Raw genomic sequence first — 25,766 nt, forward strand, 5'->3', positions numbered from 1 at the left:
AGAATGAGCAGAGCTGCTGTAACAGGCTGCCGCACTTCTTAAACACATGTGTTTAAGAAGCTTAAAAGCTGCGTTTCGTTTCATTTGCTTCATTTTCAGATGAAACCTCATCAGACTCCTTTAACCAAAACCAGGACAGACTGCTGCACACGACAAGCACCACCCTGTTTTCAGACAGACCCCTCTCTAAAGGTCAAAGTGACCTGGTTCCTCTGTGAACTTTAAACCACACCTGTTACTCTGTGTCCTGAATCAGCAGATATCAAACAGCTGACAATAGTAAACAACAGTCTCCACCCAGCTGATCGTGACGACACAGAGGGCGGAGGCAGAGGGCTGATCACAGGACAGGATCCAAGCATGAGAAACAGCTGGGACACATGGGAACAGCGGAAGTAAACAAAGGAAGGCGGAAGTATTGTTCACTTTCCTCGCGTGTGGCCGAGCTGAGTGTGTGAGCTGCGGCAGCAACGATGCCTTCAGTTCAGTATCTGAGAGAGTTCATCAACGAGCGACTAACTGCTGCTGCTGAACAAATATTCTTGGAGTTCGAAAAAACGATCGTCCAGTACGAGGAAGAGATCGACCGTCAGCGCAGACTGCTGGATATCACCTGGAAACCCCAAATCAAGCTGCACAGGACAGGTGAGTGTGAATGAGCATGCGTGGACTGGCGGAGGATCTTCATCGTTAGCTAACAAAGGAAACGTGTCGCTGAGCACGTGGAAGCGCAAATGTTGCATTTTGAGAAAAAAAATATTTTGAGCAAAGAAAAGTTTAATTAATTTCTGCGTGCAGGAAATGAATTTCAGTGTTTGCTGTTATCCACATACACACAGTAACAGCGCCTCCGCTCAGATCTCTGGCTGTTACATCTCCAATCAGCTCCCTAGCTTACTGCATTCCGGAAACACGGTCCAGAATGAGGCTGGTCATCCGCATTCAGTAGTGATGTGGATACCAGTGATTTCCTTTCCGATACCAAGTAAAATTCAGGGCGGTATCGACGATACTGATCCGATACTCTTTACAAAAACTTATTTTATTTGTTGTATCTCAAATTATAGCGTCATCATGATTACAGGACATCAGATTACTTGTTCTTATCACTTAATAATGCAGAGTGCATCATATGGAAATAAAAAAGTTGTGCTATTTGAACACGTTGCCTGCCTGCAGCACTAAAGGACTCCGTGAGAGACGTCTGTCTCGCCCCAGCAGCACCTGTCCCTGTCCTCCTCTTCAGTCTCAACATACGCGCGTCATATTCTGTGGTACGATTTACTCTGAGGTGTTTGACAAGGTTAGTGATGTTGCCACAACCAAACATACCAACCCTCCCGATTTTCCACCCGGACAACAAAATTGAAAAACCATATCCCAGAATTCATAGCGCGGCCCAGCCAATTCCAGTCTCCAACAACGGCGGCAGCTGCTTAGTTTTAATATCACTCTTATTTCTCTTTCTGGGTCGCAAAAAACTTTTAACAAGTTTTCAGGCCAGAATGTAGCTGTGTGAACTTGAAACATCTGAGCCGACACGTCGTCTTCAAAGCCCCGCGGTCTGTCGCTACTCGGGTCAAACATGATGTGTAAGTCACTTTGATAACTTAAACATGTTGTTGGGCTTTTTCAGTGTTTCATTTGTTCGTGAGTAAATCGGTTTGGCTGAGATTAAAGTTATTAGATTAAATTAAACTTTATTAATCCCTCGGGAGGGTTCCTGCGGGGTTTCACACAGCTGATAAAACAGAAGAGTTTACGTCAGCGCCCGGTTATATTTAGACAGCAAGGAGCGGACGGCAGCTTCACTCCACCGAGGGCGCTCGTGGAGCACGTATGCCCGCAACACCTCACTTTTCTGCCACATGTATCCAAACCACGTCTCAGCTGTTTGTGGAGGTAAACTACGTCCACACGTGACTCCGACTACGCTCAGCCGTTGTTGTGAGTGCGCACGCGGCGAGACATTTACACAGCCGTATTTCACTCATGACTATGAAAGGCGGAAGTAGTTCCTTTGAATGTAGTCAATCCGAATGTTATAGTTTCTTTCCACTGTGTTGCTGTTAATGATAAACTACAAATATACCTTAAATTACTAAAATATCGATATTTTAATGTGAGAATCGATTCTAGAGCAGCGGTCTTCAACCTTTTTTGCGCCACGGACCGGTTTATGCCCGACCGGTCTTTAAGGTGTGGCGGATAAATACAACAAAATAAAACTAGTACCAGTACCGAAAAAAAGAAGATTTATTCATAACACACGTGAGAAGACCCAGGAAAACCAAGTTAACGATAAAAACGATAACAAAATAACGCTGAAAACCGATAAAAACCCTGAAAACTGTACATTTCACACCTGAGCCTCAACTCTCACGGCCCGGTACCAAACGACTCACGGACCAGTACCGGTCCGAGGCCCGGGGGTTGGGGACCCCTGTTCTAGAACATAAATGACTGGTATCGGAGGAATCGATATCTCAGGATCGATACGCACATCACCAGCATTCATAAGATCCGGTGTTAGAGGCGCTCAGCTGCATGGGCGAACACGTGATCCCACCCTGGCTGACATCACAGGGGGCAGATATCCCGCTTCCCCAGTTAACCTGCATCTCGTGATGATTCTCCCAGTAAGAGAGAATCCTCACCATGTATCCAGGAACAGGTTTCCTGTGGTTTGCTCGATCAAAGGCATTAATGAAACACATGAGGATAGATGAATATGTGACCCTATACAAACCGACTGTTTCAATACGCAGCACTGAGTCTGGATGGATGCTGTGAATCACAGGGTGCTAGGACAGGAGCTAGCCTTAGACTAGCATGCTTTAAATGTTCTTTACTGTCAGAGAACCTTTGAATGGTTTGATTTAACGATTCCAGCTGAGTGTGAGTTGCAGCTGAGCTTATATGAAAACTTGCATGTGCACTTAGAAAAGGCTTGAAATGCCTCAAACTTCATGCAGGCTCAGGTCTGTCTTGTCTTAGAAAAACTCAGTTTTCCAACAAAACCTGGTCACACAATCATGTTATGAGTCAGGTCAACAGTTTCCCACCTTTAGAATTATTATTATTTAAAATCATTCCATTAGTTATGTTTTTCTTTTATCCCTTTTGTTGCTCCAGAACTTAGACAGAACTGTGACATTAACCAGGAGAGGAGCTCCAGTGTGGAGCAGGAGGAACCAGAAGCTCCACAGATTAAAGAGGAACAGGAGGAACTGTGCAGCAGTCAGCAGGGAGAGCAGCTGGGACTGAAGGAGGAGCCTGAAGTTCATAATGATCCTGTGCAGTACGAGGAAGAGATGGAGCGTCAGCGCAGACTGCTGGATGTCACCTGGAAACTCCAAATCAATGGTAAATGGCCTGTATTTGTAGCGCTTTGCTTAGTGCCTAAGGGCCCCAAAGCGCTTTACGCTACATTCAGTCATCCACACACACAAAGCTGCACAGGACAGGTGAGCGTCCCTCTGAGGGAGCATCCTGATCACAGCTCTGTGGGACATGAAAGCTGCAGAGATGTTTCAGGAGGACAGAAGGTGGATGTGTGACTCCTCGACCAGTCGTCGCTGTTGTTACTAGTCGGTACCAGACGTAGTCGTTTAATCTGATCGTTACAGTTTTAATAACTGATGTCGTTCAAGTTTTGTGTCCTAATGTTCTGCAGCCATCTGCCACCAGGTGGCGCTTCGCTGTTGAGATCGCCTGATGTTTCTGTGAACAGAATGAGATCGCAGATACAGGCGGTGCAAATGGACAGGCTCCGCCTCCGCGGTCGGCGAGCAGTTCATTCATCCGTGGGCCGCTGCTCCTCCACAGTGAAAGGAGACGGCTAAGGCCGTCGGCTCCTGGGTGAGGCGTTCTGTCTGGGCGTCTCCTACCTGTAGGAGGCCCTGCAGTAGACACGCCGGAGAGGCGCCATCTCTCTGAGGCCTGGAGCGCCTCCACGTCTCCCCAGATACGCAGGAGGAGGCGGTGAAAGCGAGGTCCGAGCTGCCCTGCTGCCCCCGCCACCCGACTTCAGACGAACAGTAGAAAACGTCTGCGTGATTTATTGTTATTTCAGACGCAGCGGTGGAGTTTCCAAACAGCTCACGCTGCGCCGTGGGCCATCAGTTCAGTTTTCACAGCTTAGTCTGTCACAGTTTAATAAGACGTGTTTGTAGTGACATGCTGTCATGTTTAAGCGCAGTTGAGCGCCACGACTGATTCATGAACAGCGTGATGAATGCCTTCATGTTAGCGTTAACGTGTTCTCCGTGTCTGAGTGCTTCTTAGTTTTGGATTCGTCGCTTGGTCTCCTCGTTTCGCTGAATTCGTCACCAGGAAGGTTCCTGGTTTTAAGGGTTACAAAGGCACTGCGTACATCGCCATGGTAACTGATGGACTGTTGCATGGTAACTAAGAGAGCATTCAGGGTCACCTGATCCAGGACTAACTTTAAGCACTGTTCAAAGCTGATACTCAGGGCTGGATAATCTTAAAAGTCGAGGGTGTCTGTCTCCTGAGGGGCGTATTGGCAAGAATCCGGTGATCCAATATGTATCCTGATACAGGGTAGACGATACGCTGCGATACTAAAAGCCAGACGATGTTTGTGAAATTAAACTCGCAGTAAACAGTCCAAACTGTTAAATGATGACATGAAACATCTGAAACAAAAACACTCCAAGTTCAAAATGAACGGAGAAATGAACTTCGGCCTTATTAGAAGTCGTGTCAGCTAAAGAAACAAAAACTGCTTGACTGAAATATCAACTATTTCTTTAACATGAACACAGTAACCGTGTCACACTGAGGTCTATGATTGTAAAGTGCTTATCCAAACACTGCTCAGTGGAGCATCAACACAAAGCACTTTTCATGTGACCTTAACAGAAACAAATATGAATCAAAAATGAAACTGCTTGAAGATCCAAGCAAACATTAACAATGTAAAGTGCTATTAAAGTCAAGTGCTAATAAAATAAAGTACAGCCCTGCAGTGTCCATCCGTGGAGCACTTTTAGTACAACCTGAAAAAGAGAATTTCCTCTTTTAAATAAAAGTGCTCATGAGACTCAACCAAAATATCAAACATCTCAGATCTGAGGTTTTACATGTTGCAGTGTTTTCTCAGTGATTTCCACATTTTTGTGCAGGAATACAAGCGGATCGACACGCTCTCAGGACACTTCTCTGTGCATTTACTGTCTGCTGCAGAGAGAAAGCTCCCTCTGGCCCTACCAACCGGCTGTTTCATCGCCTGCGTGTATGCACATGTCGGTGCTTTGGTTTGAAGCCGAACTGATTATCCAGGGAAGCGATGAACACACAATCTAGCACCGTCGATAAAATACTGTCCAGTGCAATCGGCCTGTAATTATCCACACAGCTCACTTTTGCAGCTTTGTCCTTGGCACAAGTAAAATACACATCATTGAGTCTGGTAGTATGTCACAAGCTTGGCATGAAGAGGAGCCATCATGGACAGGCCAATCATGACATGCTCTCCTCTGACATCACCAGGGTGGCGTCCTTCATAGGCTTCAGCGCCCTGACAGCTTCTGCACATGTGATGTCAATTTATTTTTCGCTCTTCCTGACTTCTGCAGAAAGCAGAGCCGCACAGATGGCTGGTTGCTGTTCTAAAAATTGTTCTATCACATCATAGGAGCTGTTCCATCCCGTTCAATCCCATTCAGCCCCAGCGTCAGTTAGTAACGCTGCAATGTGCTCACCTGTGTGACTGTCATGCATGGCTCTGAGTACATGAGGCTGAAGGCTCCACTGGTCCGTTATGTGCTGTAACAGTCACGTACGATTCAGCGGCTCTCGAAGTCCAAGCGTCGCATGTCAGAGCAACTGTCTCTGCCGAGCTGAGGGAGTCCGGCACTGTCGCTTTGACTTTGGCAGAGCGATGTCCGTGATGTAACGGCGCTCCAGCGTTTTAATCACATTACGAAATCCTTTATTCTCCACAACACTCAGAGGGCGCATGTCTGTGCAAATAAGAACAAGTACTGACTGCCTTATTTTTGTTGCACGAGTTGAAGTTCCTGCTCCATGTTTGAAAAGTTAACTTCTTCAATTGTCCGTTGAGCGGGGTCGCCTCGTTTTAAAATTAGCATTTGACGCTGCGTCGCTATGGTGTCTACACACGTGTGTTCGTAAATCTGTTGTGTTACTGGAATATTTGACTCTGGCGGTGCAGATTTTACAGACTGCGTAGCTCTTGTCAAAGTCTTTACCGCCTTCTTTTGTCCTGAATCCAAAATAAGTCCACACATCAGCTTTGAAAGCCGCGGGCGCCGGCTGTATCCTCTGCTCTTCAGTCATCACCAGCGCTGAGTAAGGCACTTTAGTAACTTGGTTACATTACTAGTTATTTCTATCAAAAGTAACTCAGTTACTTCAAGTTACTTGTTACTTTCAAAGTAACTAGTTACTAGGGAAAGTAACTTTGGTTTTACTCAGAATTCTCTTGTTAACGTGCTGCTTCCCTAACTGGATACCCAGCCAGACTGCCAGTCTTCTAGCTCGCTTACATGTTAGCACTGTCCTGCCACACGTGCACTGTGCCACCTACCAACAGAAAGGAAAAAATCAAGTGCATATTCCCACGAGAAAAATCCCACGCCTGGACCGTGGTCGACTGCCGCCATGATTCTAGCCTACGTCACAGCGTCACGTGTGCTTTTCACATCCAACAGGAAAACTGCAGTCGTGGTGCTTCAGAATTCAACATTCTTCATTTGTCCCGTGCACGGTTATACAGGTGCAACACGCAGTGAAACGTGACCTGATGCGCTCCTCGACTGTGCAAAGAAAAGACAGACACAGAACTTTATATACAGTGAATGAGTACATACAAGGAGGACATTATGTGCAGCAAGTGGGCGAGTTATGTACATTATATAAATAGAAATAAAATAATCTGGAAATTTACAGCTTGTGTACACTGCGTGAGGAGGGTGTTAAAGTGTCTTGTGCTGTAGCGAGGCCAGAAGGATCAGGATGATGTGGTAACGAGTCCTGTCTCAGTCACTTAAGGATGATGGGGGGGATTCAACACACGAATGGCCTGAGGATAAAAACTCCTCGTGAGCCTCTTGTTCGGATGGTGTGGAACCGTCTGCCTGATTTCAGAAGCTGGACCAGTTCGTTGCTGGGATGGGACGGGTCCAGCATCTCCTGACGACTATGACTTTTGATTGTACTCAGAACTCGGAAATTCTGCCCTCAGAGTAGGAAGATGTAGGAAACACCAGACTGCAGATGAGCTGCACACAGTGCTGGACTGGGACAAAAACTGGGCCCGGCGTTTTGACTGGAGACCAGCTGCCATTATAGGAAAAATCCCGAAGCCTTTGAATGAAACGCTGTGGTGACAGTGATGTACAGTCTTGTTGGTATATGTGTGATTTCTATACATTTTACGTCAGATAAAAACTTTGGTTGTAAGATTCAGATAATTATTTAATAACAGACATTTTAAATGAGAATAAGAAAGTATGTCTTTGTGCCCCCCTCTCCCTGTTAATGCCCTACCTGCCCCCCTGCACAGTTACCAGCTGTCAGCTGCTTAGAAAAGGATCCTGGTGTTATTTGTGTCTCAGAAACAGTTCATAACTTCCCGCTGGTTTCCTCTTTCTGGTGCAAAGTGGGCGATAAATAAACAAGAGAGAAAAGCCGATCAGCTGATCATTGATCAGTTTCATGATTGAAGTAGTAACAGGAGAGGGAGGGGAGAGAAGAAGAAACAGCTGACAGTGTAAACACAGAATAACTCCAGCTTTGTGTCTTTTTCATTGTAGCTGAAGTCCGGGACAAACTGTTCCTTTTCAGCTCAACACGAAACGACGATTCTGTTTTTACGGGACTGTTGGCAACTCTACTAACGAACCTTATGAACAAAATAAAGTTCACTATCAGTAACATCATAGCACCCACCCAGCTGTATAGAAACTCCGTCATGCTAGCTAGTAGCAGTACGAGCTATTGTAACTGACTGTAAAAATTCAGCACAACGAACATAAACTCCACCTAAACTTGGTTTATATCTGACCCGGATACACTGCAGGTCACAACTTCTTACCTGAAGTTCAGTTTAGAGCTGCCACGATTAATCGACTATTAAATCGTTGACGACTGATTTCCTGTTTTGGCTTCCCTTCATTGGCTTCCTGTTAAATCCAGAATTGAATTCAAAATCCTGCTCCTCACATACAAGGTCTTAAATAATCAGGCCCCATCTTATCTTAATGACCTTGTAGTACCATATCACCCTATTAGAGCACTTCGCTCTCGCTCTGCAGGCCTACTTGTTGTTCCTAGAGTATTTAAAAGTAGAATGGGAGGCAGAGCCTTCAGTTTTCAGGCCCCTCTTCTGTGGAACCAGCTTCCAGTTTGGATTCAGGAGACAGACACTATCTCTACTTTCAAGATTAGGCTTCAAACTTTCCTTTTTGCTAAAGCATATAGTTAGGGCTGGACCAGGTGACCCTGGATCCTCCCTTAGTTATGCTGCAATAGACGTAGGCTGCCGGGGATTCCCATGATGCATTGAGTTTTTCCTTTCCAGTCACCTTTCTCACTCACTATGTGTTAACAGACCTCTCTGCACTGAATCATATCTGTTATTAACCTCTGTCTCTCTTCCACAGCATGTCTTTATCCTGTCTTCCTTCTCTCACCCCAACCGGTCGCAGCAGATGGCCCCGCCCCTCCCTGAGCCTGGTTATGCTGGAGGTTTCTTCCTGTTAAAAGGGAGTTTTTCCTTCCCACTGTCGCCAAAGTGCTTGCTCATAGGGGGTCATATGATTGTTGGGTTTTTTTCTCTGTATCTATGAAGCGCCTTGAGGCGACTTATGTTGTGATTTGGCGCTATATAAATAAAATTGAAGTGAATTGATTTAATAGTCGACGCGTCGTTTGAAGCTTTGTAAGATCACAAAAGACGCAGGAATAAGTAGCAGGATTTAAGAGTGTAATAACGGACTGAAACAGAAGATGGCAGCACTGCATGTACAAGGATGCCAGCTGCCGTTAAACCCCGAAGAAGAAGAAGCTGTGTCCCAGAATTCATAGCGCAGCCCAGCTCAGTTTCCAACAATGGCGGCAGCTAGTTAGTTTTAATATTACTCTTATTATTCTTTCTGGGTCACAAAATAAACGTTTAACATATTTTCAGGTGAGAATGTAGCTGTGTAAACCTCAAATATCTGCTCAGTTTATCAAGACACCACATATTTTCAAAAGCGCTCCGACGTTTTCGGAGACGTCTGTTACCCACTAGCTCGATAGCTAGCCGGAGCTAGGTCACTAGCACCGTGAGAACACCGGACTCCCAGCAAATCGTTTTCAAACCCACCGCCGTCTTTCACTACTCAGGTTAAACATGATATATGAGTCCCTTAGATAACTTAAAAATGTTGTTTGGCTTTTTTCAGTATTTTATTTGTTCCTGAGTAAATCGGTTTGGCTGAGATTAAAGTTATAGTTTTTACACAGCTGAATAAACGTCAAGCAGACAGCTGATTATCAGAAGTGTGAGATGCTCCAGAATTTACTCCGGTGTCCTGTTATATTTTAGATAGCAAGGAGTTTATTAAACTTCACCGAAACAATCTGCAAATGTCATTAAAATTTAATAAACTATCATCTTGTCTTTATTGTTAGTTAGCACCTTAAACACTTAAAGCTGTAAGCTAATGATAGTTCTATAAGAGCAGATGCTGCTGGTGCAGTAAGCTGTACGTTGGATGATCATCTGATTAGTCGACTATCACAATAATCGTTTGTGGCAGCCCTAGTTCAGTTCACTGCCTCGGGTCTCCCCTTCCCTCATCCACCTGCTGACTCTGTGGAAGCTCCGTCATAGCCACCACCAAACAACTGAGTTACTTTTACACATCTGCCAGCATCTGGCCAATCCACCACCTTTCACTTTTTTTTCACCTTTATACTGTTACGGGGAAAAAAAAAAAGGAAAAAAAACCATCGGCCCACCGAGTCCAGCTATGTCTGCATATGTGTTTAGTAGTAATTTCTTTTTTTTAGAGGGCTAGAAAAACAACCGTTTTCAAGGGCGTTGCCATATTGGAATCCCGAGTTCTCTGATGAGGCTAACCAGAACGCCATTTACTCGAGTGTGACATTATTCCCAGGTCTGTGTTCCAATTTAAGCCGAACGCAACACACAAAGTAACGAGTAACGAGCCTATCGAAATCCCAGTAACGATTAACGCGATCGTGATTTTGGCATAATAACCAGTTACCGTGCTCATTACCACAATAATAACTTAGTTACTGTAACGCGTTACTTAATAACGTGTTAGTCCCTAAACTGGTCATCAGTTAGCACAACTGGCCACACATCCACTGTTCTACTTTGGTTTTGGCAAACTAGACGCTTCTACAGTTATCGCGACACCTCGTTTTTCCGTCTACGTAAAGGCGGTAAAACTGCAAACTAGTGGCTGGAGTTTTAATTGCAACATACAAAAGAAATACACAGTAAATGCATGTAATTTTTTCAATTAAAAAAAAAATAGATAACACTGATTTTGAATATCGATTCAGTATTATTACACGAAATATCATGATATTTCAATGTATCGATATTTTCTTACATCCCTATGTCTCCTGAATCCTCTTTGTCCTTCCAGACCTCGGACAGCAGCACATCTGTAAGGAGGAGGAGGAGGAGGTTCTCCCTGAGCAGCAGCTCTGGAACCAGGAGAGGAGCTCCAGTGTGGACCAGGAGGAACCAGAACCTCCACAGATTAAAGAGGAAGAGGAGGAACTGTGCAGCAGTCAGGAGGGAGAGCAGCTGGGACTGAAGGAGGAGCCTGGTACCTTCATGGTGACTGCTGCTGAGGAAGGAGAGCACAGTGAACCAGGAGGAGACGGGGAGCAGCTCCTCTGTGATGACTCTCCTCAAAGTGAAAGCACAGATGAAGAATCCAGCAAGTGTGAAGAGTCAGGGTTAAGTGAAACTGAGGAGCCGGTTCCAAAGAGACAAAAGAGAGACAGAAGTCGTGGTGTTGTAGAGAGCGCGCCTGTCTCAGAGAGTCCATGTAATGCTGCCACAGGTCGAAAGTCTGATGTTTCTAAGACTCAATCCCGGGGGAAAAAACACCATACCAATGTGAATTCACTTGTTTGCAAAATATGTGGGGGGAAATTTAGTAGAACCTATTTGGCTGTCCACATGAGACTTCACACAGGTGAGAAACCATATTCTTGTCATACATGTGGGAAACGTTTTAATCAAAGCAGTACTTTGCGTAGCCATGTGAGAACCCACACAGGTGAGAGACCTTATTCCTGCGATACATGTGGGAAAAGTTTCGGTCAGAGTGCTGCATTGTATATCCATAAGGCAGTTCACTCAGAAAGACTGTTTTCCTGTGATATATGTGGAAAAAGTTTCAGTCATAAAAACTATTTGCCCATCCACATGACCACTCACACCGATGAGAAGCCGTATGTTTGTGAAATATGTGGGAAAACGTTTGGTCACAGCTCTGTTTTTTACAGTCACAGGAAAATACACCAAAGTAGGGAATCGGTTTCTTGTGAAATATGCGGGAAAACATACTCAGAAAAAAGCGCTGTTAAACGCCACATGAGAACTCACACAGGGGAGAAACCGCATTCCTGTGAAATATGTGGGGCAAAATTCCGTGAATTGAAGAGTTTGAAAAGGCACAAGGAAAAGCACACGGGCGAAGGGCCGTATTCCTGTGACAAATGTGGGACGAGGTTCAAACGAGGCAATCACCTTTTCCTCCACATGGAAACGAAAATATGTGAGAAGCAGAGTTCCTCTGAAACAGGAGAAGAGTTTCAAAGAAATCATTCATCCACATGAGATGAATGATTTCTTTGGCAAGTTGTAGTAGAAATACCCGTGAACCGAAGCTTGAGGAACAAGCGTGTCATTTTTATGAGATTGGAGAAAAAACCCATAAATATGAGCACCAAACATTTTTTACTCTGGAGCTGTGATTCTGGTTTTATAATTTTTTTAAATTGAAAGTGAGCTCGTGAGGATGGGCAGGGGGAGGTGCTCTTCTTTCCCAGGTTCACAAATCGCATTGTTGTTATTTTGTCATTTTTTGTTCAAATGTGTGAACTTGATTGAAAAATATGTTGGCGTAGTGTTTGTTTGATGTCGTGTTCCTGTTTGTGGTTTTATTGACACGCTGAAGCTGAAAAGCAGTTTTCGTTTGTTCTCATGAGTTTGTATTTTGTGATTTCATCAGCCTTCAGAGGTGATCCTAACAAACTGCCCCGGTGTAACCTGGTGTCGTAGAACGTGCAGTGTAAATAAAGTTTGTTTCTCTCAGTTGCTGCCTGCTGTGGATTTATGATCCTTTGAAACAGCCTCCTCATAAAGCCTGTTTGAATGTGGAGACTGTGCAGTCAGAATGAAGCTTGCGGGAGGTTTTAATCTGAGTGTGGAGGAGGATGTGCTCTGACAGTAGGGATGGGTACCGGTGTCTGGTGCCATGATGGCACTGGTTCTGACATAAACGGTAGTAACCAGACCGAAAAGCAGCGAACATTTTGGTGCTTTATTTCGGTGCTTTTTTTTCCTGAGCTGTGATACACTTCTAGCCAATCATTTTACGTTTCCCAGGATAGTAGGCGGGGCCAGGTACGTACGTTCAGTTAGAGCAGAGCTACAGATTAAAAATGCCCAAGGTGAAGCGGTCAAAAGTCTGGTTGTACTTCACAGCAAAAGATGCAAACTCAGCAGCAACAAGTGCTTTAAGCTGATACTGTGATACTGTCAAAGGAGGTAACACCAAGAATCCGATGAAACACCTGGCGACGCATAGCGTTTTTTTTTAAAAGCCAAGAAATGCGCCGTATTTGATAGCTTGCTGCGAGACCTCACACTGTGCACGTTGGGTGGGTTGCCAGTTATCGGACCCGGAGCAACATCCCCCAAAAACCCGAAGAGTAGAGTCCTGGCCCCTAGCCCTGCCAGTGTAGCAGAAATGATGAGGATGATGATGCAGCAGCAGCCGTTCTTCTCTGCGTGAGTAGCTTCATGTTGTTCGTGTGTAATTTACGTTGAGTAGGCTAACCACGTTATTACATTAATGCATGTAAGGTCAACTAGCAAACATCATCATAGCTACATGCGGCTGTCTTCTTGTTTGATGGCAGATGCTCCCTTCACCCTGGCCAAAAAGGCTAAAATGACCAAAGAAAAAGTGGAAAACAGTTAAACATGAGAGGTTTTTGGACAAAGTTTGTTTTTTCCATTGTTTAAGCACTGCTTCCAGCCAAGAGTGATACCATATATGCCCCATAGCTGCAGAAAAGGCTAATATTGTTATCTTTTTACAAAAAACCAGCTGAACATGAGAGGTTTTTGGACAAAGTTTGTGTTCTCCATTCTTTAAGCACCGGTTCGAGCACCGTTTAAGCACCGGCACCAGTATCGGATAAAACCTAAACGATACCCATCCCTAGCTGACAGTGCTGCAGTCACGAGCCTGTGCTTTTGAAACAGGTGCATTTAAAGAGGAGTGAGGAAGCTCATGGGAAACAAAGGCTTCTGCAGGTGGAAGCCACTGAAAAGTTTCTCACTAGTGTTGTTTTGTTAGGGTCGGTGTCACCACTTGTCGCGTGAGGTCATACCTGGATTCCACAGAGGTCGCACAGCCGACTCCTCCAGGTGTCGCATCGATATGAGTCAGTGGCAGAAAGTTTGCTTTGTCTTGCACTCTCAGGAGCACGGAGGAGGTTCCAGGAGAGCTGGACAGGGTCTTAGACGCCCTTTGACCATTATGAGGACCAACGTCTGCTGCTGTGTGCCACGATGCAAGATGAACACAGAGAGCTACGGTGTGACCTCGAGCGGGCTGTCGGTGTGACTGTGACCAAACCATCGGAAACAGGTTTAGTCACAAAGGTTTCAGGGGACCAGGCTTCAGACGAAGTAACAGAGTCTGGAGGGGAGACTGAGCCGGCACCGACATCAGGAAGACATTAAAATTAAAGGTGAGCCATTATTTTCTGCCCGGCTTCAAGAAGCTTCTGCTTTTCAAAGGTTCTAGAAAAATATCGCCTTTGTAAAACATTTTTAACTGACACCACTAAAAAGCATTAACTAGCTCGTTAACAGTGATGGGAATAACAGCGTTATTGAACTAATTACTATTCCTATTGTTACAACGCCGTTACAGGTACTAACAAGAATATGTGGTGCGGTCGTGCTACTATTTTTGAACAAACTGTGTTCAGCTTACTGCACCTTATATCAGCTGCAGGAAGTAGCTGTAAGTAATCTGGGCTGTCGCGCTCCCGCGGACGGTGATCACGATCACTGTCTAGCACAGGGGTGGGCAATCTCAGTCCACGAGGGCCGGTGTTCTGCAGGTTTTAGATGTGTCCTCGAACCAACACAGCTGATTTAAATGGCTGAATTAGCTCCTCAACATGTCCTGAAGTTCTCCAGGCCTGGTAACGAACTAATCATGTGATTCAGGTGTGTTGACCCTAGCACAACAGCAGTGCTGCTGTTTGACTGGTGCTGGTGGGGGGGGGAGAGATGCTGTGCTCGCTGGCAGCTGAACAAAACTCATCTGCTGTAAATGTAATCGCACTGCATCTGTTTACAGCAAGTCTGCTCACGTGCAGTGAAGCTGTGTGTGTGTGTTACGAGGCGTGCTGTCAGCAGTGGCGGCGTGCAGCCCTCATTATTCTGTCGACACGCCTTGTACGGTAACCCAGCCTGTGTGAGTGTATGCGTGGCTCAGCGCCAAGCGTAAGGCGCCACTTTACGAGCAGGATGATCTCACCTCGACCCTCCTCTGAACACAGCGTGCATTCAGCAGCGTGTGCAGCTGTGAATGGAGGGCTTGTCTCAGAGACGCTGGGGTGGTGGCAGCAGATGCGCGCTTGTTATACTGGAGCTGTGACTTAATTCTGGAGGTCGTCTCCAGCTTTACCGCCAGCTGCGAGCCAGCCGACGGCAGCGTGGACTGTTGACGAGCTGCTCAGCTAACAAGACGCAACATGTGAGCGGAGCGGCGCGGTTGTACTGGAAGATTTTCCCTCTGATTGTGTTTCTCAGAGGTTTTGTGCACAGCAGAGATGTGATCGCGCTGTGTTTGACACCACAGATTTACAGAAGACTTTTTCTTTCTATCCTCATGCTGAGTCTCCACTGCAGCAGCTTAATAACAGAACAGAATAAATGCAAAGCTGAGCGTAGCTCTGCAGGGCTCACAGATCAGTCTGCACAGTCCAGTCCTTGTACCCAACCTCTGACCTATGAACCATTCAAGCTTACCAAGCGTTTCGAACTCTGAACCGGTGTGGAGCAAAGAACCCATTTTAAATGTCGTTACCAGCAGCCTGTCACACAAGGACGCAGTTTGACATCAAATAGAATTAATGTACCAACAGGATGTTGCCCAGAGAGCACCGGTCAGAGTGGCGTGCGGCGCATCCTTTAGAGCTGCGGAAAGCCGCTGAAAACTGAAGCAGAGGAACAGGATCTGAAAGACCCGACACAGGAGCCGAGAGACCATCTAGACCTTCAGCGGATCATTTGCTGAAGCCTCATCAGAGATGTGAAAGGGTGAGGCTGTCAGGAAGCCATTCTTGGAGGATGAGGTCTAAAAACCACAGAAGAGCTGAAGGTCAGAGGAACAGGTCTGATGGAGCGATGGATCCACATCCTGGTCAGTGTGTACGAGGAGGTCAGGAGGAGGAGTCTGCAGCCATGCTCTGTCTTGGTTTCAGCTGCAGGTCAGTCGGTGGTGTTTGAGCCACCATGCAGGAACATCTGGAAACATCAGCTTCATGTTTCAGCATGACAGCGATCCAAACAAACTGCCAGTGCATTACAACCTGCATAGAAACACACAGGGGAACTCTGCCAGCATGGCTGGAGCAGAGTGAGATCATCCTGATGGGAAGCCCTCCAGGAAGCCTGGAGAACTGCTCCTGCAGATCCTCGCAGAGCTGACGGAGAGCTGACGCTGCTCACAGCAACTGTACAAACTCTGCTTTTGGCCTTTCCTCCTGAATTCACATGCATGTCTGCACATGTTTCCACTGTCTGAGTGAGCGTTTGAGTAGGAGCTGGTGTTTATAGGAAGCAGTCAGAGAAGGCTTGTTGGAGCGACAGAGGTGGAAGTGTCAGCGCGATGCAGGAGAACATCGCTCAGCACGCCGGCTTCATTTTCACCACGGATCAAATCCCAGTTCGTGCCCAGCGGGCCGTGCTGCCGGGTCTGCTTTTAGAGCTTGCATAGAAAGAAAACACCAGGGCCCGTATCCCTAAAGAATCTTTGTGCAAAAAGTGGCTCCTAGCGGCCAAATTCTAAGAAAATTCTCAGAGTCATGACGTTTTCTTACAATTTCCCCTAAAAGTGACACGATAATCCCAGTTAATATAAAAGCTATTCCTCAAGATTCCTAGCACTTAAAAGGGCTCCTAAGGCGAGATCTGCTACGAGCAGGGAAGAGGACTTTTAGTGGCTTAGGAGTTCCCCTAAGCAGCTGCACAAAATGGCCAACAGAAGAGGCAGGAGAGATGTCCTGCAAACACTGGATGACAGGGAATTATTGAGACGCTACAGATTGGATTGTGCAGGAATCATGTTTGTGGTGGATCTCCTTAGAGATGCAATTACTTCACCAACTCGACGCCACAACGCTATTACACCGGAGACGAAAGTAATCACAACCCTGAGGTATTTGGCAACCGGGAAAATGCAACAATGCAGCAGTGATGACTTGGGTCTGCAATCACAGACATTGCTAAAAGCTGAGCCGTGTTACCCTCGTTAAGACCACACTGGACTTGTAACGTTGTGATTTCTACGTCATTAAGGACAGCCCCTTGAGATAGGCCATCTTGTTTTCAACAGGGTCCATATGGGAGTGAAAGTACAAAATATGCCAGCTAGGATATTAATATGAGCAAATAAGACACGAATCATTATTTGAACAGGGCGTAATGAGTTTAAGTTTTCACATATTTTAGATTCTAATGGCTATAACCCCTACAGCTTACTATTCATTTTCCAGATATTTTCTTGAATGTGAAATATTATTTACAATTACAGTCAGCATAAGATTAGAGTATATAATATGTTTATTGATTTGAGGGTACATCCTTTGCTCATTATCACCAAAAGCTCATTTCCATCAAACTTGTAGGATCAACCAATCACGGCTTTTGAAATGATGACTCATACCTAGCAACGGGGTCAACCACACCTCCTCACTAAGATAGGATTTTCCATCCATTCCTTGCTCAGAGTTCACTGAAAATGTTCTGGAATCACTTCTAAGCTAAAACTCCTGGCAAGGAATTTTTAGGTTAAGTTAGGAGCTCTCTGAGAGGATTCTCAGAATCTTTAGGGATACGGGCCCTGGTTTTCATGTGTGACGTGGATGTAGGCTTTCAGTCGCTCTCACTGCCGCTTTGTCAGATACATCTGTGAAAATGCTCATCGGCCAATCACACGGCAGCACCTCTGCACGTGTGGGCACGTGGAGACGGCCTGCTGTGAGACCAGGATGATGAAGAAAGCTGGTTTGAGCGTGAAGGCTGATCTCTCTGACGTTTACAGGGAAAAGGAGAAATATTGCAATATTATCAGTCCTGTAAATGCTTTTTTATATAACCACTAAAATAAAGTTTACACCTCTTTAAAGATCAATAAGAAATGCTTTTATTACCACGTTTCACTGAGAGAATAAATATCAAATGAAAGTGATATGAAAACCAATAATGGAGTCTGTACAGATAAACACTGTTTGTCATCAGATGACTTCATATGAAATAATCATCAGATCCAAGTATCGGCTGGCGAGTGGCCGCCACAGCTGCAGTTCCTTTGATGACCAGCAGGCGATGACCTGAAGCGAGCGCCAGCGCTGCAGCGTGGATGGAAAACTGAGGCCGAGCCAGCTGAGCACAGGCTCCTCAGTGTCAGCGAGGGTGGAAACACTGTGGAAACACTCCGCTTACTGTGACGCTTTCATTTTAGAAATGTGCTCTTTTCCACACACAATGCTGCTTTCTTTTAACGCAGTCCTGCAGACACAGACCTGCAGCAGTACATGCATACGAGTTATACATGAGCAGATGGGACCTTCGACCCGCTCAGTTAACAAGGCGCCGCCTGTGAAACCGGCAGCGCTGCAGTCGTTCTCTCTTTGATGGAGCCGTTAGAGTCGTGTCTAAATCATCACACTGTGTCTGCCATGTGCTCCTTGGTGCACATGTTTACCTTAAAGCGGGCACTAGTAGTGGGTTAATATTCTCATCACTGTAGTAAGAAGATTATTTCCATCTGCTTTCATTTCTGTTCGCACGTCTGGCTGAGTTCTGGGACCTCTGACAGCAATTGAAGCTCCCTACAAAAAAAGGAGCTATGGTGGAGGTGGGTTGCAAAGCAGCTTGCAGGTGCACAGGTTAAGCTTGTTTTTGTCATTTTTGTCTTTTAGCCAACAGTGAAGGTGCAGAGCAGGTGTAGCTGTCACTGGGATGGAGACGCCACAGAGGACAGAGAGGGCTCCTCGATTGTTGATGGTCGTCACATGACTGAACTATAAGTGTGACCCGAGGCAAAAACCAAAAAAATTTCATTGAAGAAAATGTCTGACTTCAGCGAAGTTCTCACTGAAATGACTCAAAGCTTTGTTTGTTTGAAGGTTTCCAGGTGTGTTTGAGTCCGACTGTGGTCGCTCCATCGGTGGATGCTGATGAAGCTGGAGTAGGTGGAGGTCCACAAAACAGCAGCGCTCCCACTCAGGTAAAAGGATGAAGACGGCGATGATGATGATGAAGTGAACCTCACAGAGGAGCAAAGTGTCCGTCTGCTGATGGCAGCGGTCATGTGACTCAGATTCCCAGCAGGATTCCAGAGAACAGAGAGTCCTGGAGGATGCTGATGGCCGAGCCCGTGGCGTTATCCACAAACACCGACACGTACTCTCCCGCCTACACACACACACACACACACACACACACACACACACACACACACACAATTAATACAGACAGATATATTAAAGCTTCTGTTTAAAAATAAATGACCAAACAGTGACAGTGAGTGAAAGCATTAATGCTGATGTCAGCATTGTGAATCCATTCATGTTGCAGCACATTAGAGCCTTTGTTCAGGTAATACCTGCCGCCTGCTCACCTGAGCTGCAGGATCAGTGAAACCTCTCAGTACCACATGCAGGTGGAACACTGATGTGCTCACGGCTGCATGCCTGCTACTCTGACTCCTTCCTGGTGAGTGACATGCCGAGGATCCCGGGATCACGTGCTGGGATTCTGTGCTTTCTCTGTTTACACGGCGTTTTTTAACTCCAGCTCTAAATGCTGCTCGGGGAGGTTTAGGACTGACGAGCTCGGAGCCAGATCCATGTCACCTGCACAGACCTCGGAGCACGCCGTGTGCATGAATGACCCACGCCACTGTTTCTATTGAAGCGGCACTAACAGAATGAAAACAGGTTTGCTCTGTATTTACATCTGGAGCATCTCCAGCTGTGCACCAGAGGCATTAATGTGCAGCTGCAATAAGACACACCTGGACTATAACATCAAGTCTTCTCTGGATTTTAGGACTCGGAGTGTTTCACATGCTCTAACTTGCTGAGTCGTGCAGAAATCCTGCTCGTGTTTTACTTGTTGCTCGAGGTTTCATGTGGTCGTTAAAGAATCCAGGTGATCTGACAGTGTGACATGATTTGGAGGCGGGGACTGGACATCGTCCATCTTTTTATGTAGGATTCTTAGAGTAGTGCGTCCTCCCGTCACATAATGTCGCTGTTAAAGGTGCTGTATTAGCTCCCTGTAAACGCCTGGCTGTGCTGTTCTGTGTGGTGTGGTGTGTTTTGGTGTAGGGCGACCCTCTGATGCTGTCCTACCTGCAGGTACAGCGTTCCTGTTAGCAACATGCTAAACGTTCCTCCGGCAGCTGCCACGCCCATCACCGACTCCACAGAGCTGTACAAGAAACAGCAAAAAACATCCAATCAGTGCCATGGGCAGGGCTAACATCGCCAGTCATGTGTGTGCAGTAGATTATTTTATAATGAAATAATAACAGCTGTCAGAGGACGGGCACTCACAGGTTGCTCTGGCAGAGCGACTCGATGCAGATGGCTGCTTTCACGCTGTCTCTGAGTCGCACCTGCACTCTGTCACCAGACTCTGTCACACATACGCACATCAGAGTTACAAGAGCATCCCTGCTGCCTGCTAACCGGCTCCTTCCTCTTATTTGAGTTTCTTAATTCATCAGTTTTCTGTCTCAAACACAATGAAATATCTGAATGAAATTTGGTGTAAATATAATTATGATCAGGGGCGGATCTACAGGGGTGGTGCCCCATGCCACCCCTTCAGATCCACCCCGATCATGATGTGGCCGATCGGCCTGGAGCTGAGTCCGTCACCATCTCGATGTTTGTGCTCGTCGGTGTTGGGCAGAAACAGAATTCATGTACCAGCATAACGTAATTAAAAATACAAAATATGAGTAACTGTATTTTGTTACAGTTACCGTTTAAAAAGGTGATAATCAGAACACAGCTACTTTGTTGAAATATATGGATTAATGTTTCATATGTTAGGCTATGCCCTCTCTAATGTCAGCGTCCTGTTAATGTTGGTGGGACCCGGAGCCAGCACAGCAGAGCCAGCAGTGCACGGGCAGGAATGCATTTCTTACTAGGAAAGTCCGAAACCACATTTAAATGAGAGAGGGATGAAATCTGAGCGTGCAATGCAAACTCTGTTTGTCAGCAACCGAGCTGCTCTCAGCGTCAAAGACTCCAACCTAAAGAAACATCTGGAAGTACGTTCTGTTTAAAAACTAACATTAGCCGACTGCAGCTAGCTTGTTTTAGCTATGGTAGCTACCTGGGTCATGTGCCACTTCAGTATCTGTGATGTACTGTTGCTATTACTGAAGGCTACTCACCACCGAGCTAACACTGTTAGCTGGCGTTAGCTGAGGTTAGCAGACAGAAAGATGACTGATACAGAAATTTAACATGAAGGCAGCAGGCAGAATGCTACAGGCACCGCGCTAAACAATGTAGCCTGATGGGCAGTGTAGTCCGTGCTGCAGGAAGAATGGACTGTCATACCTGTTATGTGTCTGTGAGCGAGGGAGGGAGAAAAAGGAAAAGTACGAGCTGTCACGGAGCAGAAACGGGAGCTGGAAGCATGTAAATATAATAATAACCACTGCAGCCAAACAGAGCGCCTGACGAGCCCAGCTGTAAGTAAGCTGTTAAGACTCGACTGTGTTCGTGTTTTCCTCCGAAACAATAAGCTCCGTTGGAGTCTTTCAACGCCTCTCTCTGTCTCTCGCTAGCAAAGTTGACCCAGACAACAAAGTCAAGCTAGCAGGAGGCTTGTTTTCTCAGAAACGTCTGAGTCGCCCCCTACGGGTCATTAGAGACAACACTGGGTCCATCTTTAGTATACAGTCTGTGTAGAGTAATAAAACACTAACCGATGAGAAGGCTGGCAGTGAGCTGGTAGAAGCCAGAGACGGGTGCTGTGTACCGGCCAGTGCTGCTGTTGAAGCTCCGCCCCCTCTGGAGGCTCTGCTCAGAGTCTGAGGGCTACAGGGGTCAAAGGTCAAAACCAAGAGGATCAAATTGTTTCACGGAATCCTCTGGAATAAAGACATAAATCTGTGTGCGTGGGAGTGTGTGTGTGTGTGTGTGTGTGTGTGTGTGGGAGTGTGTGTGTGTGTGTGTGTGTGTGTGTGTGTGTGTGGGAGTGTGTGTGTGTGTGTGTGTGTGTGGGAGTGTGTGTGTGTGTGTGTGTGTGTGTGTGTGGGAGTGTGTGTGTGTGCGTGGGAGTGTGTGTAAGTGTGAGTGTGTGTGTGAGAGTGTTTGAGTGTGTGTGTGTGTGTGTGTAAGTGTGGGGGGTTACCTTGCTAAACGGCTGCAGCTCCAGCAGGCTGCGGCGTGGGATGGTGATGGACTGTAGGAGGCGACTGAAGAAGGAGGTGGAGATGCGAGGAGGACGATCACACGGCAAACGTACGGCTGCAGCCATGTCTGCGAGGAGGAGGAGGGAGAAGGAGATGCACGGACTGGTGGGAAAAATGACTTCATACAGAAAATAACTGCGTGTGTGTGTGTGTGTGTCTGTGAGTCATTAGGGCTGTAGGTGCTAGCTGTGTCTGTGTGTGTGTGTGTGTGTGTCTGTGTGTCTGCTGTGAGGTTTCTTTGCTAACAGAACGTCCAGAAAGGCTGAGCAAGAGCGTTGGTGCACAGGGACGTTTGAGGATTCTGATTGGATGTTGCCTCCTACACGTGGAAGTCACGACGCACCTGCAGCAAAGGTATCGAGTCCCTGCTAATGTGTGCGTGTGTTCCTGACAGCTTCAGAAACAAACGTGTGTTACTGCCCTGAATGATCAAACTGGTGAGTTTAGGCTGAGTTTAAACCCTACGTGCAGGTAACGCTGCATGAAGACGAGTGGAAGCGTCACTCGTGCTCCACGTGGGACAGAAAGACACAGTCGGCTCCGTGAGCTGGAGCACACGTGAACAACTTCTACAGAAATCCATAAAAAGCTCTTTGTTCTGGTCACGTTTGGCACACCGGACTGAAAAAATCTGCCCTGTGGAAACAGTCTGTAATCCTCCCAAATACAAACACACAGAAGAAAACCTGATGACACACACACACACACACACACACTCACACACACAACGTAACAAAGACACACCATCAGTCAGCAGGAATGTCAGGAATCCTGCAGCTGAGCCAAGTCACATCCACACTCCACAAAATTACCCCTATTAAGGACTCAGACAGGCTGCCTCCACACACACACACACACACACACACACACACACACACACACACACACACACACACACACACACACAGTATTTATATAACCTACATGCAGAAAACAGAGTGAAAATGAGAAGCTGCAGCAGAGTCTGGGAGCGCTGTTCAGGGTGGAATAAGCTGAGACTGAGCGCGCAGTGATGTGCTGTTTGGTTGTCATGACGCTGAGTTTTGATTATTTAATAAAAATAAACATGATGTCATGTGTCATGTTCACATGTTCAGTAAAGACGGTCCAGACACATGCGTGGTCCCTGTGATAGCAGTCACAGTGATTCCATCCATCATCCATCCATCATCCATCCATCCATCCATCCTCTCCACCTGGTCAGGTTCAGGTTTGGGGGCGCTGGACGTTTTTCTGGAGCCACGTGACCTCATTTGGATGAGGGGGGGGTGGCAGTGCTAATCACTGCTCAGTAACAGCCAACCAAAATCCCAGAATTTCAGATGTTGCTCATCTGTGAGGCCACGCCCCTAATAATGCAAAAATTCAAACAGGTGAGCTAGGTCTGCTGTATTTTTATCATGGATCACTGCTGCCTCTGCTGGACCACTGAGGAACTGCTAACTGCGACTGTGGTTCAGGGGTTGGGAAGCTCATCTGTAACCGGAAGGTTGCCGGTTCAATCCCCCAGCTCTCCTGGTTGGTTGTTGTGTCCCTGGGCAAGACACTTCACCTACCGCCTACTGGTGATGGCCAGAGGGGCCGATGGCGCGATATGGCAGCCTCGCCTCTGTCAGTCTGCCCCAGGGCAGCTGTGGCTACACCTGTAGCCTCCACCAGTGTGTGAATGTGAGAGTGAATGAATAGTGGTATTGTAAAGCGCTTTGGGTGCCTAGAAAAGCGCTATATAAATCCAATCCATTATTATTATTATTATTTTAATTCTGTGCTGACGTGTTTGGAGGTCTCACCTTTTAGCTTCACCTTCAGCTCCTGGATCAGCTCCTGTTGTTGGGGCAGGAGGGCTGCAGGTGGACCAGGAGGCCCCTGAGGTCCTGGAGGGCCTGGAGGGCCTGGAAGACCATGCTGCAGGACACACAAACAGCAGTCAGGTACATGTGTCAGGAGGCAAAGTATTACTTATATTTAACAAATGATAAGTCCAGCAGCAGAATGTGTGACTAAGACGTCTTTGAATAACGAGCTTCAGCAGAGCAAAGCTGATGCACTCAAACACTCATCAGGTAATGATCAGAACTTCAGCTGCGGTGGAGCTCTCATATCTGAGCCACCGGATCTTTGAACTGGGCGCAGTTTCCCCTGCAGGGGAGCTTTCAACTGTGGGTTTCGGGTGAAGGTGTTTCTGACCTTGGAGGTTCTCCGGGGCCCTTTGCTTCTGCGGTTGTCCCCTCTGTTGGAGTTCCTTCTGAAGAAGAGCCAGGAGCTATGAGGAGACACTCTGCCCGACTCCGAGGAGGTCAGGTCCTGGAGGACACAAACCACACACACTGACTCATCAGCTCAGGCGCCATCTACACTACGCTGGCCCGCCTCAGCAAACCCTCGGCGTTCACGTGGAGCTCTGTGTGCTTTGTTCACATTATCGAACGCCAAACGTCAGTTAGCTGATGGATCATCAGGCTGATCTCAGGTCAGTTAAACTCACCTGCAGCTCTCCACTGACGGCCTCCTCGTCCTCCATGATCTCCTGACCCTCCTCGCTCTCCACCTCATCAACGCTGGCAGCCTTCACCATCGTCACCATCATCATCATTGTGAGGAGCAGAGGGAGCAGCAGCAGCCCTCTGGATCCTCCTGGAGCGCTCTTCCTTTGGGATAACCTGGCCAGCATGCTGTGTGTGGACGGTGCTCAGGTGGGTACAGGTCTAAGAAGTTCCCATGATGCACCTCTGTGAGCCAGCGCCTCTGGGATCAGCGTGGAGGGATCTCCTGCTGAGTTTTGCTGGTTTCCCCGTTGTCTGTGAGCTGGAGTAAGTCAGCGTCTGTCTGGGAGAAACCTCCTCCTGGTGGGTGGTTCGGGTGCTCCTCCTCCTCTCCTCTCTTCTCTGACGCTGCAGATGAGTGATGGCGTCTCTCCTGTAGGCCAGCGTTTGCGTTCTGCTCCCTCTGCTGCTGCCTCTGCTCTTTATCTGCCTCCCTGACTCCTCCTCCTCCACCCGCCCCTCCTGCTTCCTCCGTATCTCTCAGTGGATCTGAAGCTGTCAGTGTCTGTCTGCACTCGTTTCCTGAACGTCTCCCCAGCGTCTCTCTGTCTCTCTGTTTTATCTACTCTCCCATCATTTGTCTTTCTTTGCTGCGTTTTTCTCCTCCTCCCTCCCACTCCTCCTCCTCCTCCTCCTCCACATCAGCCCTGCTCCTGGGTCCTAATGTTTCCAGCCACAGCAAGCCATCTCATATACGATCATAGGCATGCATATGTGCCACAGATGAAGCTCTGCTGACGGCATTAAACCAGGTGTGCAGACACACCTGTGCCACACAGTGAGGGAGCGAGTCAGAGTCAGAAACCATGGAAACGTCCCACAGTGATCCATCGTCACGTTCATGTTCACGAGCGGCCCCGCTGCTGATGACAAAACATTAGTAACGTGTGCCACACACTTTGTTAGGATGGCTGCGGTACGACGATACTTCCTGCCACACTGCAGACGGCTTCAGGGACACGAGACGGATGTCACGGAGTCGCCTCAGCCTCCAGATCTCAGTCCGATCAAACGTGCGATCGCCACGGTGACAGGCGTCATCGATCTGCTGCCGGCGTCTCGGCGAGTGAAGCCACAGCAGAGCATGAACATCTCAGTCAGTCGGCACCAGAACCACACAAACGCACAAACGCACAAACGCACAAACACACAAACACACAAACACGTCGCTGCATCATTAGATCACGGGTGTCAAACATAAGGCCCGGGGCCTGCT

At 47.1% G+C, this 25,766-nt stretch overlaps 2 protein-coding genes across 2 annotated transcripts; one reads left to right on the top strand and one right to left on the bottom strand.

Annotated features, from left to right (window-relative positions):
- Positions 1 to 343: 343 nt before the first annotated feature.
- On the top strand, positions 344 to 12,343 carry LOC146686819 (uncharacterized). The gene is made up of 3 exons (XM_085440231.1): positions 344 to 645; positions 3,136 to 3,366; positions 10,659 to 12,343. Exons 1-3 carry the CDS (start codon positions 474 to 476, stop codon positions 11,864 to 11,866), a joined length of 1,611 nt encoding a protein of 536 aa, XP_085296357.1. The 5' UTR covers positions 344 to 473; the 3' UTR covers positions 11,867 to 12,343.
- Positions 12,344 to 17,681: 5,338 nt separating this feature from the next.
- LOC146686820 (erythroferrone) lies at positions 17,682 to 24,979 on the bottom strand. Its single transcript, XM_085440276.1, has 8 exons — positions 24,493 to 24,979; positions 24,195 to 24,311; positions 23,798 to 23,912; positions 21,947 to 22,074; positions 21,519 to 21,630; positions 20,125 to 20,206; positions 19,921 to 19,999; positions 17,682 to 18,979 (listed from the first exon to the last, which is right to left on the bottom strand). Exons 1-8 carry the CDS (start codon positions 24,676 to 24,678, stop codon positions 18,881 to 18,883), a joined length of 918 nt encoding a protein of 305 aa, XP_085296402.1. The 5' UTR covers positions 24,679 to 24,979; the 3' UTR covers positions 17,682 to 18,880.
- Between the last annotated feature and the right edge of the window lie 787 nt (positions 24,980 to 25,766).

This window comes from Copadichromis virginalis, linkage group LG18, assembly GCF_057382275.1.
Source record: "Copadichromis virginalis isolate Kocher_CV1m ecotype Utaka linkage group LG18, C_Virginalis_male_GT1.1, whole genome shotgun sequence".
NCBI classification, from domain to species: domain Eukaryota; kingdom Metazoa; phylum Chordata; class Actinopteri; order Cichliformes; family Cichlidae; genus Copadichromis; species Copadichromis virginalis.

Bases quoted from the DNA above. Each gene is read 5' to 3' on its own strand.
- LOC146686819 (XM_085440231.1), top strand. From the start codon at position 474: ATGCCTTCAGTTCAGTATCTGAGAGAGTTCATCAACGAGCGACTAACT. The intron at 646-3,135 runs GTGAGTGTGAAT...TTGTTGCTCCAG, and splicing joins AATCAAGCTGCACAGGACAG to AACTTAGACAGAACTGTGAC. The intron at 3,367-10,658 runs GTAAATGGCCTG...TTGTCCTTCCAG, and splicing joins CTGGAAACTCCAAATCAATG to ACCTCGGACAGCAGCACATC.
- LOC146686820 (XM_085440276.1), bottom strand. From the start codon at position 24,678: ATGCTGGCCAGGTTATCCCAAAGGAAGAGCGCTCCAGGAGGATCCAGA. The intron at 21,631-21,946 runs GTAACCCCCCAC...TGACCCCTGTAG, and splicing joins AGCTGCAGCCGTTTAGCAAG to CCCTCAGACTCTGAGCAGAG. The intron at 20,207-21,518 runs GTTAGTGTTTTA...TATGTGTGACAG, and splicing joins CACTGCCAGCCTTCTCATCG to AGTCTGGTGACAGAGTGCAG.